The following is a 13734-nucleotide window of genomic DNA, read 5'->3' on the forward strand; positions in this document are numbered from 1 at the left end:
TGATAGACACTGCTTTGATATGAAGAAAACTGAGGTCCTGCAGTTTGATAACTTCGAGAATAAGTTATTAAAAGCCGCTTATGAGGGAAACTTGCCCAAACTCAGGAAACGTCTGAAAACTGTGAGTAGTTTTACTAAAGTTATTTGTTATTTTGTTGTTATTTGTTAAAGTTATTTGTTTGCCCAGTGGTTAAAGTTCAGAGTACCAAGATTGGCGCAGAGAGGTGCGGGTTCGATCCCAGCTCTGTGCGCCAGTTTCTGGTCAGAATCGGCGAGGAGGCCGGGCGGTTAAGCACATGTCTCTTATACACATCTAGATGTGTATAAGAGACAGCCATTTATGACGACCGTATTGAATTTCTGGTCGAGTTCGCTGAGGCATGGCCNTGGACGTGTGCACCTCGTCACTTTGCTCCTTGAAAACGAAGTAAGTCAAAGAACTTTGATTTTTCCAAATGAGAGGTAACGTGTAGGAACTTAACTGTTCTATATTATTCGGAAAAGCGTGCGTGACTGTACCTTATTATTTTTATAGAATGAATATAGTGCTATAACAACGGAAGTTGAAGCAGACGAGTTGTAGTGAATAGTTCAAGAAATTTTTTCCTCAACAGGCATCAGTCAGTCATGAGGACAAATATGGCAACACTGCCCTGCACTACGCCTGCCTATTGGCTCCCTCGAAGTCTGCGGACACAATCTTGTCTGCTATTCTGACTAAGCAGAATTGTAGCAGTGAGTTGCGAGTTCGAGACCGCAAAATACTGTGAATGTTCTGCGATGTTAAGAATCGGCGACAGGCCTACGGCCTAATAAACGCTGAAACCACTATATTATATTATTATAATGATCATATATCATGCTGGTGCAGCTGGACGCCAGCACGCTGCTGCTGGAGGCACATATCTACCTGATATTACAATTCTATTATAATAATTCAATATTATGCTGGTACAGCTGGGTCCATATATTGACATATTTATCACATTAATTGAAGTGATGACTAATAAGTTATTCTACATGTTATACTTATATTATAATTATATATTCCTGGCACAGCTGGACGCCAGCACGCTGCTGCTGGACGCAGGCTGCCACATCAACGTGAGCGACCGCGACGGCCGCACGCCCCTCATGCTCGCCGCCACCGCCGGCAACGTGCAGCTCATTGGTGCGTGCCACGTGGCCAGGGGAAGTGGCCAATAAAAGGCCACGTTACCTTTCGAAATAAAAGGCCAATTTACCAAACTCAATAAAAAGGCCAATTTAGACTTAATACACAACTCTGAACGGTCTCATTTCAATGTTTACAAATATTGAACGGGGCAAATAGCAAATATGGGTTACAATGTTTTGGTTTATAGAGTTTTATATTACAAATTACATTTGGTTCAAGGTTCTCGTATATTTTAGCCGGCAAACTCAAACAGAAATAGGCCCAAATTTGAGAATCTGGCCGCCGGAGCCAACTAGCTCTAGCGGACCGCTGGCCATTAGTATAGTATAGTATAGTATAGTATAGTATAGTATCTTCGGCATTTAAAGAATAGGCCTGGATAGGCCTGTCGCCGATTCTTGTACTTTTCTTGACTAGACTGGCCTTTTGATCAGATCTTTTCAACGGACGGTAGATATAAAATAGCTTCAGTCATGAGGACAAATATGGCAACACTGCCCTGCACTACGCCTGCCTATTGGCTCCCTCGAAGTCTGCGGACACAATCTTGTCTGCTATTCTGACTGTCGTCGACCAATCAGAAATTCTCGAAGCCACTAACAAAGATGGCGACACCGCCTTGCATTTTGCGGCGGCCAAAGGCAATGTAAGTAACTCGTCTAAAATAATTGTATCACATTCAACAAGCTTTGTTGGAGTAATTTTAATAATTTCATAAATCGTAATAATTTAATATCGATATTTCGCAAAATATCTGTAGCTTCCGTTCCTGCGCATATGCCTAATTTCTCTTCTACTTCCATGCCCGCGCATGTGCTAAGTATAAACAAATTACACGTTCTTACAGACATGCCTAATCGACATTTATAGCATTATTCGACGTAATAATGCTATATCGACATATTTATCTCATTAATTGAAGTGATAACTAATAAGCTATTATTTATTTTATAATTATATTGTATTAAAGTGTGGTTACAGTTCAGAGTACCAAGATTGGCGCAGAGAGGCGCGGGTTCGATCCCAGCTCTGTGCGCCAGTTTCTGGTCAGAATCGGCAAGAAGGCCGGGCGGTTAAGCATAGCAGAATTGTAGCAGTGAGTTGCGAGTTCGAGACCGCAAAATACTGTGAATGTTCTGCGATGTTAAGAATCGGCGACAGGCCTACGGCCTAATAACCCAAATATATCATTTATTCCCCAAATATATCATTTATTCCCCAAATATATCATTTATTCCCCAAATATATCATTTATTCGCCCAAGGAAACATTTAGGGAGTTTTTATGACGTAATATTATAGTTCAATAATATAAATAGTAATAATATAGTGTTCAATAGTTGATGGGGCAAAAATGCTTGAAATGTTCATAGTCGAAACGTTAACAAATGCAATGGGTGAAAATTGAGAATAAATAAATAGAAGTATAAAGGTTTTATTCACGCACTGATCAGCATGAGGTTTATCAAGGTTAATTCCGTACAAATTGATAGATATTAGAAATATTTTCGTATTATAAGAAATTGTTGTAGCTAACCTATCGTGGTCTTTGAATAGATATTTATAATATATATTATTGTTAATTTAATCTAATATATTAATATAATAAACAAAAGAAGTTTTTCATTGTCCTGCTATAGATAACCACACAACTTGTAATCCAATACAATTTTGCTTTAATTTGAAATTTGAAAATAAAAAAAAATTCATCTAATAAAAAAATAAAAAATTCATCTAATTGACTGCAAGTCTCAGATTATTCACATATAATAGATTAATTTAAATTGATCAACGTTCAAGATAAGATAATACATCACAATGCTACATGTAGTCATGAACATATAGGCGTGCTCGCTGTCACGTCAATGACGTCATCACATAGGCAACGTGATGTCTAGGATATCTTATCAATAGGAATAGTCAAGAATAATATATAGTATAATATAAATATAGTATAGTATCATAAAATAGAGCCCTACAGTTAAATAATATTTAAAAAACGTCACACAGCATCGCCACGCCATTCAACACGTACATTTCAACGGATTCAACATTTTTCTTCAATAAATATCAAGATATTGTCCTTGCGCATTATTTCAACAATATATAACATCTTAATATATTTCAACACTATATAACATCTTAATATATTTCAACAGTATATAATATCTTAATATATCTTCTAGTATAATGGCACTAGATTGCATGAATCGCAGATTCACTAGAAATTTGAAAGCAAAGAAAACTCCACAAAAATTCAGCATATTTCTATATAAAACGTTTCAGAGACCATCTCCATCATCAGTTCGATCTAGAACACAAATTAATAAAGTTTTGAGTCAAAAGAAAAAACACAGAAGTTAAAAACCTAAATTTACAGGCAGAATATAGAATAGAATAGAATAAAATAGAATAGAATATAATAGAATAGAATAGAAGTGTCGGCACTGAAGAAATAGGCCCATGGTCTGTTGCCGATTCTCGAATTTTTCGTGACTTGATTCACAAGGGACCCGGCCTTTGGAACCCGATCTTTCCATAGCTGACGATTGATTGAGATAGCTGCTGGACTTATTGCCTGGTAAGGGGAAGCTGGGGATGGGGTGGGGATACGTCCAATCAGACGAGGGGACGTGGACAGACCCAACGGGAGTCCCACGAAGCCCCACAGACAAGAGGACACACTTACCAGTCCTAAAAGTAGTCCTACGAAGCCCCACAGAAAATGGTCCAGTAACGCCAGCCTCTTGTCTGGGGAAGAGGCCCTGAGGAGTGACTCGTGTCTGGGGTCTGTCGAGACCGTCAAAGAAAATCCCTTCCCTCATGGGGAGCGTCCGGGGCGACACTCCCTGTCTACCCTCGGCAGTCCCTGGACTTCTGCGTCTAATTTAGAAATCAGTCCCGAAGACGCGGGGATTTCCGTCTTCTTGGATTCAAATTCCGCAGAAAATGGGGAGGTGAAACCCCGAGGTATTTTTCCCGCTGCCGATAGTCAGAGTCAGGAATCTATTCTAGGGGAAGATGGGGAAAAGTTTAAAGGAAATGATGAAGGAAGAATATTTTCAGGTACGCATGCTGATGGGAAAAGTGTCAATAAGCAAGAAAATATTTCTCTTTCCGGTACCAACTTGAGTGACGAAGTGAAGGAAAAAGGTTTTTCTTCAAATTCTAAAATGTCTAAATTTGGCAATAAAGTAAAACGGGAAAAAATTATCGGAAATAGCCAAGAAGATTCGTCATTTTTTGGAAGCAGCGTAGATGGTTCTACAGATCAGGACAGTTCTGGCAAGAACCAGTCAGACCGAAAAGACAGCAGCCCTTCAAGTTCTTGGGACAACCCCACCGACTCTGTATCGCTGAAGCTCTTCGGTGAGAAATCCAGACTAAGTCTAGATGGATATCTGGACGAGAGTGTCGGGGTATCCACCGTATCCACTGCTCCACCAAAACAGGACATCTCCCTGTGTAATCAAGCTATCCATCAAGTTGGTAAAGGGTCTTTTGATGACGATGATATGGAGAGCCTGTGGGATCATCCTGTGGGAAAAGAGCAGGAAGCAGTCAACCTAAGACGTACCCAAGAAGTTTTCCAGGAGACCGAAACGTCCGATGATATATCCTTCTCGAGAGAAGATGACATTCTGCCTCTTGAAACTACCCAAATTCACGCCTGTGAGGTCGATAATAAGTTGAAGAAAGTTGTCAAACAATCCCATAGTGATGCTTCATCTAGCGATATCTCCAGTGAAGACCCAGGACCTCCAACTCCACCTATCGAGGGGGACGAACTGCAGACGCCAATGCCGGACCTGGAACATCCTGGTCACTTGGGATCAGCTTCCAAGGGAAAAAATTTGCTCTATCCTGATATGTTTTGTGATCTTAACTCAAAAAGTTCCGTTGATTCCAAAGGAAGACCAAAAGAAATTCCTTCCGGTGAAGAGGAGGTTCCTGCTAGTGAAGAGGTTCTTGCTAGCGAAGAGAAGGTTCCTGCTGGTGAAGAGGAAGGCCCTGCTGGTGAAGAAGACGTCCCTATTACTGAAGAGGGGCTTCCTACTGGTGAAAGGAAGGTTCCTGCTGGTGAAACTGAGGTTCATGATGGTGAAGACGATGTTCGTGCCGGTGAAAAGGAGTTTTCTGCTGGTGCAGAAGAGGTTATTGCTGGTGCAGATAAGGTCCTACTGAAAGGACAAGCTCGAGTTCCCTCTGAGGATCCTGAGGACAGTCCAGACGAAGACGTACACGGCACCCGTCGTCTGGACAGGCGGGACACGCTGATGGGGGTGGAGGAGATATGGGAGGCCAATGCCAGCCTAGAAGTAGAAGACTCATTTCTGGCCAAACTCTCGGACGGTAAAACCAAAAGACATTCGCTTACTGCAAGCGCAGATTTAAAATTTAGTCTTGGGTCTCTGTCGCCTTGTGGTAGCTCCATTAATCTATCTGATGGGTTGAATCTGTCGCCTATAAATCGTCCAAAATTTGATGTGTTGATAAGCCCGAAGGATTTGGTGATGACGGACGCATCTCCTGAAGAAGAACAGAAAAAGGTTCCTAGTCGTGCCATGAGTTTGATCGATTTCTGCGTGAACAAGAACAATTTTGATAAAGTTTCGTTGAAAAAGACTGGTTTATTGGAAGAAAATTCGAGTGTTGGAGAACTTACAAGCTCTAAAACCTCGCCAAAGCGAGGTAAGAACTTGAAACTTATACGGAAGAACAGCATCAGTTTCGGTGAGCTGTTCACGGGTTCTGTTAGTCGTCACGAGAAGTTGAAGAGAAGTTCAAGTTTCGTTAAAACGATCCGGGAAGATGGCTTAGAAAAATGGAGACAAGCTGCATCAAAAATCAAAGAAAACAGGTCGCTTTCAGGGGACAAATTTGATTTTTCAACAAAAATCGTGCGTTCTTCTACAGAAAAGAGCAAAGACCGAGAGACCAAAAGTCCCAGGCAGGCAGAAGACGAGATGTGGTCTTTTTCAACAGACAGCGACGAGAAGGAAAGTCTTCACTACATTTCCAGTCCACAAGGAAAGTCTTTACTGAAACCCCTGAGTCTGTACGAAGGCGCAGCAGACATGCCTGCAGACATAGCAGGTCTGCTGCGCGAGTACCGTCTTCAGCTAGAGAAGGAAACTACAAGAAGGGAAGGCGCGTTAAACCAATTCAAGTTGTTGCAGTTGAACCATGCGCAACTTATTCAATACTGCAAGGAACTTGAAAAACAGAACTTTGATCTTTTAAAACGAAATGAGAAGTGTAAAGTTGCCGCCAAGTACCTCAAGTTCCAGCGCGACATTGACCAAAAAGATGTAAAGTTCCACCAAGAAACCATGGACAAAATGAAAGAAGTTTTCGAGACACAAAGAGAAACTCAGTTCCACGCAGCCAAGCACAACTTGGATCTGGAGAACAACTTTTTGGAACTTAAAGGCAACTTTGAACTTGCCTTGGCTATCAACGAGCATCAACAGAATCTACAGACCTGCAGCGATCAGCGGTTAGTGGTCGTTGTGGTGTATACGGAGTAATTCAAATGTGTTATTTGCTCGTTTGTTTGTGTGTTTGAGGCTTTCAACATATTATATTTTATTATCTCTTATTGAACGTATATTTGATTTCAAGATTAGGTTCGTTTTAATGTGCTTTTTTATTTCATGTGCTTTTATTCATTCATTATTTATTTTCTTTTATTAATTCATTTTCTTCTATTCATTCATTCATCATTTTCTTTTCTTCTATTCATTCATTATTTTCTTTTATTCATTCATTCACCATTTTCTTTTATTCGTTCATTAGTTCATTAATATGATTTTTATTCACATAAAGTAAGTTTGTTTTAACATGCCTTCTTTTTTTGCAGGCTTCATTCATCGCAGGTGGCTGGTCCAACTCAAACACAGCTCCAGGGCTCAACGTGCTCACAATTCAACAGTTCAACAGCTGATGAATTCTCCAGTGTTCAGCGCAGCGACGTTGGAAATGATCCGATACTTGTTGAAGTTGACAATGCCTATGTTGGAACACAGACTGATGAAATCGAACAAGAAGCTGAGCATTCAACTGTTGTTGAAACATCTTCGGTTGAAGTGCAAACAGACCTGTTGAACGAAAAAGTTTCTTCATCTGTTGAAGTGCAAACAGAGTTCGTAGTCGAACAGGAGTCTGTATTATTACAAACAGAAATATCAACAAACACAAGTTCATCACAAACCGTTGTTTATTCAACATCTGTTAATTCATCCCAAACAGAATTGTACACACGCGTAATCCCAACCCAAACATGTATACCAACAGACATAATTTCAACTCAAACATGTATATCAACAGACATAATTTCAACTCAAACTGATGTATCAACGGACATCATTTCAACTCAAACTGATGTATCAACAGATGTTATTTCAACTCAAACGGAAACAGCGGAAAACAATTCAACATTTGCTGATGTTGGAACGATGGTGGATGTTGATGTTAACGATACATGGACGCAAACAGACCCAACAGAGATGCAACAGGACAATACAGGACCACGCAGAATCCCTTCTACATCAGTACAGCTTCAAACAGATGAATCTGTTACCGTAGACTCGGCGTCTCAAATAGATCTGTTCGAATTGTCCTGGAATGTAGACGCTTCTGTTCAAACAGACGTTGAACTCTCAAGAGTTGATTCAGCTGTTGAATCGGACCTCGAATCAACAATCGGTGCCTCAGCGCATGTTTCTGTTGTTGAATCCGCCGTTGCAATCGTCGATAATGCCGTTGAATTTGCAGATTGCTTCTCGCAAACAGAAAATGCAACAACAGGGACAACAGAGGCGTTTGTTCAAACACTCAATCCTGCAACAAACACCGGCAAGGTTCAAACAGACGTCACTTTTTGGGAGGTGGCAGACATCTCGCATGCCGCCACCCAGACTGGAAAAACAGATGACATCTCCAGGAATAATTCCTCGATACATTATAGCTCCCCGAAAGGGTCTAAAAGTAAACAAGTTTCCTTGGATTCACTAGGCGTGCACGAAGAAGCTGTAGATGTGTTGAACCTATCAAACGACAGCGTCTTCATGAAATTTTCTAGGTCCCCTTCACCAATACACACCAGTAGAAGTGAAGGGGATGAGAATAAGGAAGGAAGTAGAAGTTTTATGGCTAGTACTATGCTTTGTTCCCCTAGAATAGTTCAGGGTACTAGTAGGAACGACTTTTCCCGACGGGGTTTGAGGGGAAAATCTACGACCAACGGGTACTCTAATGTCGACAACGAGGCTCCCGAATGCAGCCAAGACGAGGTACTTGTGACAAAAAGCAACATCCCTTCATCTGTCCAGGTAGAACTTGGTAGATATCCTCAGGATATCTTCCAAAATAGGAACGATTTCATCCCAACCAAAACTACTCATACCTCAGATTCTACTCGTGTTGACACAGCCCTCGGTGGAGGCTCTGGCCGAGTCAACAGCGAACTTTTCCAGAAGCTCAACGATATCGAGACAGAGATTTTAGGTAAATTTCACGAATCTGCTGCGTTACAAGAACTTTCTGAACTGCGTTTAAAAAATTACAGAGCAGAAGTAGAAGAACTACGGGCTGAAGGGGAGGAAATCCAGTCTAACTTCAACAAAAGTATTTCAGAAATCAAAAGTGTGTTAAATAACTCGGTTGATGTTGCAGACGCGACTAGAACGCAACTGAAACCGGTTGAGCAGACTCTTACGCAAATGAAATTGGCATTCAACTTGGGAATTGATGAACTGAAAAGAAATGCGGCAATTCAGAATGAAATTTGTATAGCTCATATCGAAAATGTACTTACCACTAAAGTGAAGCAATTGAAATTGGATGATAAATTGCACAAAATCAGTGAGGAATTCAGGGCGAGCCTAACCGAGTTGAAACAAGAAATCAACAAAACAAAAAGCAAGGAGAAGTCCCTAAGCGAAGCCATTAATAATCCTAATCATGAAAGAGAATTTCAGAAAGCTCTTCTGCCACTTGAAGAATCTTTCAAGTATCTTATGGAAACCTCTATGAATCGAGGCGAGGTATTCAACGAGCAGTTGATTGCTCAGGTGGCCGGCGCTGTTGAATGCCTGCAGAAAGCTGTTGACAACAACGATCGCTTCAACAGGGCTCTGAAATATAGGGTTTCCAACACCCAACTCCAACTCTCAGAGTCCGTTGAGGAAAATTTCCTGATTCTTCGGGACCAAATCCAGAAACAACAAGAAGGTCTCCTAAAGAAATTAGGCGAAGTCACGACAGGACTGCAAAAAGTGAATAATTTCAGTAACGACGCCTTGGAAGTCTCAGCTTTGTTCGCTGAACTGAAGAATCTGTTGCAGACCGCTTATTCTGATCGACATGCACTCGTTTCGTTGGGCCAAGAAAACGAAACTTTGAAAAAGGAACTTCAAACTCTAAGGGATCAGGATAGTTCAAAGTGCGCAAATGGTACTCAGGAACATACCGTTTACCACCACCGTACCACTGATGAGACAAATACCAGTGGAGTTGAAGAAGCCCCTGCCGAAACCACCTACAGGAAAGGTACCACTGAAGAACCACCGCCTCATGCCACGTGTGTCTTGACAACCAGCATTTCAGCGAACCATTCTGGCAGAGACATTGCAGCTGAAAACCAGGCTTTGTCTCTTGAAGTTGCAAACTTGAAAGGAAAGCTGGAGATTCTTACGGACTTAATGAAAGGTAAAGAGGAGAGTCGACGAACTTCAGACTTGATTGAACTAAGAATCGATCCGAGCACAAACTCAAGTTTCGAAGAGTATAAAGTTAATTCTAGCGGAAAGTTATGTGTTCTAAGGCGCATAGACGATGATTCTAAAGCTCGACGATCTTCTAGTTCGGATTTTTGTGTAGGTTCAGAACACTTGGATGTCAAATCTCATTTTAAAAAGAATTGCGAAGAGAATAAATATAACAATCAGGAAGTAAAGGATCTTGACAGGAGAAAAAAAGTTGATAATGTGACTGAAATGGACATAAAAAGCCAAGGAAATGTACAGCAATTAAGTGAACTGGAAAGCAGAATTTCCACTCTAGCTCCTGAAAACCAAGAACTAAAATCTTCTCTGACCCAAAAAAATGCCACTATAGAAGATCTGAAACTAAAACTGGAGTGTTCAGAGACTAACTTAAAAGAATTGGAATTGAAAACTGGTAATATGCAGTCGAGAGTTGCCTATTTGGACGAATTACTGAAGGAAGAGCACCAAAAGTTGGTGGAGAGTCAGTTCGACGTGGAACGCTGCAAGGAAGACATCTTCCTCCTCCAGTCCGAGAACAAAAAGTTGGTGCAAGAAGCCCGGAAAGTTCGCGTCTTGCAAAGCAAACTTAATTTGATGACTACTGAGAAAGATAGAAGAGAACTGGAAGTTGATGAGTTGTTGGAAAGAGTGAAACAACTTGAATCATCGGTCAACGATGGACTCATGGGTCAACTTCATGAAATGAGGCTCAAAGTTCTAGACTCGGACAAGTTGAAGCAGGAAGTTGAACGTGAAGTGGTACACGTCAAGTTTGAGGTCGAGGCTCTGGAGCAAAAGTTGAGGTTGAAAGACCGGAGTTTGGTGCAAGAAAGACGACTTTTTGAGGAAATGAAAATAAGTCTTGAAGAGAAAGACATGTTGTTACGTGAAGAAAAAATACGTTGTGAGAAACTTCGTTCAGAGAATTCCAGCTCTCTTCGTTACGTTGAAGATTTAAAAGATGAAGTTCAAAGGTTGAAAGGATTGGCCGAAGAGAAAGAAATATCCTTGACTGAAGTTAAAACGGAAGTAAGTGAGACAAAAAACCAGCTTAGAGCGTTGAAGAGAAGCGAAGAAACATTAAAAGATAAAAATAAACTCCTCGAAGAAGAGAAGAACGCGTTCCTCCTGGAATTAAAGCTCCTGAAGAGAGAGAAGCAAAATGCGGAAGATGAGTTAAATGCGAAAAAACTTCTGAACCACGAAGAAGTTCTTGCCCTGAGAACTAAATACGACAAGCTTGAACAAGAACTCATGCTAGATTTAATACATAAAGACGCTTTGGAGCAAATAAAGCTATCTTTTGAAAATAAATGGCTGGCTGAGAAGCAGCAAGCTGAGGCTGAAGCGCGCAGGCTAAAGGACATGAACCAACGGCTGCAAGAGGAACACAACTCCAGCATCAGGCAGCTGGGGAAAGAGATGACCAACTGGAGGGAAGAGTGTCGTAAGTTGAACACCAAAGTGATTCAACTGGAAAGAGAGAAGAATCTGTTGAAATCTATTTCAACGGACAAGCCTCTTGTTTCGTTCAGGGCGGCAGACTCGAGGAAGGTCGGTACCTCCAAGAATATTGTGAGTGCTGGAGAGACTATTCATTCCCTCAAAGACGATGAAAAACTTTTTGGAATACAATCTACATTTAACAAAATGTCTAATAGTTCTCCTAAACCCAAGCTAGCCCATCACATCAATAAAATTTCCAAATCTGATCGTGACGAAACCAACTTCACAAAACCATGCACGGACATTTATGATAGCGTTTCTGATGTTTCACCTCCTGGCCATGAAGTTCCCAACCCAATTTCAAGTTCCAGAAAAACCACTCCCCAAAAATTCCCCAACTTGAACGCGACCAACGAACCTGACCAGCAAAAGCTGAGCAGAATGTCGTCTTTAAGACGAAGTTCATTGGCACCCGACACAGACGCGGCGTCCATAGCGAACCTGAGGAGGATCGTAGCCAGCACCTCCTTCAGCTCCTCGCTCCCCAGGCACCTTGAGAGGGCTGCACCCCCCGCGCCCTGCCGGTGGTCTAACGGCACCTCAAGACTAGACCAAGTCCTAAGCAGCGTCCCCAGGTCAGACCCTAAACTTGTAGGACGCGCCTACCGCCACTCGGAGGAGCTACAAGAGGCGCTGCACCGAGCCTACGCTGACACGCGACAAGCTCGTGACACACTTGGCGACGCTGAGTGGGTCAGCCCTGAGAACTACGGCTACACGCAGCTCAACTTCTGCTAGGCATAGTTCTGGCCTAGAACTGGGGTCTAGGGCACCACAGGATAGGGTAATCTTGTAGTAACAGTAACCGCCCTGGGGTCTATCCACGTTGTGATTCTTCAGTTCCATCTTTTCCAAGTTTTCTGTATTTTTCCGATGAGCTCTCTCTTCGATCAGCTCTTTGCGCAACGAGCTCAGTTCATTACTCAAAGAGCCAACTAAATTATTCAACGTGTTCATCTCTTTCCGATAATTGTTTTCCATTTCAGCTCGAAATGCTGCGACTAGAGCGAACCACTTCTCTTCCATCTGCTTCTCGCTTTTCCTGGCACGGAGAGTCGGTTTCTCGCAGTCGCTACAAAACCAGTGAAAAGACTCTGTTTTCTGTAGGAAAGAGTATTCTTCAGAGCTCAGCTTCGCGCAAGTGATGCAAATGAAATCCTCGCAATGTTCACAGATGACCATCTGATCATCTTCTCTCAACGAGGTCTCTTTGCAAAACTTGCATGCATCTTCAACTACGCAATTCGATTTCCTGTTCGATTTTTTCGGCGCATCTTGTTTCGAAGAACCGCATTCCTTCTTAACAATCTTGTTTACTTTCTTCCCAGCCATCGAAATATCTTATTTCTTAATTGTTTAATGATTTCCGGTTTCCTTCACTGAGATTTAGCTAGGGTCTCTCACAGCAATAACTCACCGGAAACAATAAATCACCGGAAACAAGCCTGTTTAACACAACCGCCCGACGGTAGTAAAGTTCTGGAAGTACAGCACAACCGCCCGACGGTAATAAAGTTCCGGAAGTACAGCACAACCGCCCGACGGTAATAAAGTTCCGGAAGCAATTCACAGCAGGACACAAGTCGGTCAGGCTCCTGGAGCGACTACACAACACGTCTGATCTCCACCGCGTCTCAATCTGAACTCTGAACATTCTTCGGCCGCCTCGGCCCGCGTGGCCCCAAAACGCGTGCTGGCTAAGATATAAACTTACAAAGATGTAGCAACTTCTCGATTTAATAATAATATCAAATATCCCCTAATATTACTGATGTTGGTGTTGCTTATTTCATGGCAAGCGTCATTACCACTTCTGCTCGTGTTCTTGTTGGTTGTGTTGCTGCGTTGGTTGTTGTTATTTTCTTTGACCAGGAATTTAAAAGCAAAGAAAATACCACAAAAATTCACCATATCTTTATAAGAGAAACGTTTCGAAGTCCAGCTCCATCGTCAGTTCATAACAAATGATAAGATCCTTGTTATTACAAATGATGAGATCCTTATTTTTGGCCAAATCTTTCAATAAAAGGAAACCAAGCGGCTGAAAAACAGACGAGAAAATTTTGTAAGATTTAAAACCATAAAAATGCCGGTAAGCTAAACTTTGTAAGTTGCCAAGAAATTCCTGACGGTTGGTAATGGAAACATTTTTTATGCTCAGAGCAAGTCTTTCAAAAGCTGAAAAGAACTTATAGAAATCCAATTTAAAAACAGGCAGACAAAAATCAAGTCCAAAGGCGAGCAAGAACTTGGTTCGAGGTTCCAGGCTGTATGAACTATA

At 41.7% G+C, this 13734-nt stretch overlaps 1 protein-coding gene across 1 annotated transcript; it reads left to right on the plus strand.

The window, feature by feature from the left end:
- Positions 1-6181: 6181 nt before the first annotated feature.
- LOC125178143 lies at positions 6182-12191 on the plus strand. The gene is made up of 2 exons (XM_047881243.1): positions 6182-6676; positions 7040-12191. Exons 1-2 carry the CDS (start codon positions 6255-6257, stop codon positions 12189-12191), a joined length of 5574 nt encoding a protein of 1857 aa, XP_047737199.1. The 5' UTR covers positions 6182-6254.
- The last annotated feature ends 1543 nt before the right edge of the window (positions 12192-13734 follow it).

The sequence above is a fragment of the Hyalella azteca genome, unplaced genomic scaffold, assembly GCF_000764305.2.
Source record: "Hyalella azteca isolate HAZT.00-mixed unplaced genomic scaffold, Hazt_2.0.2 contig7409, whole genome shotgun sequence".
Taxonomy (NCBI): domain Eukaryota; kingdom Metazoa; phylum Arthropoda; class Malacostraca; order Amphipoda; family Hyalellidae; genus Hyalella; species Hyalella azteca.

Coding starts and splice junctions, on each gene's coding strand:
- LOC125178143 (XM_047881243.1), top strand. CDS start 6,255: ATGCCTGCAGACATAGCAGGTCTGCTGCGCGAGTACCGTCTTCAGCTA. Junction 6,677..7,039: donor CAGACCTGCAGCGATCAGCG/GTTAGTGGTCGT, acceptor CTTTTTTTGCAG/GCTTCATTCATCGCAGGTGG.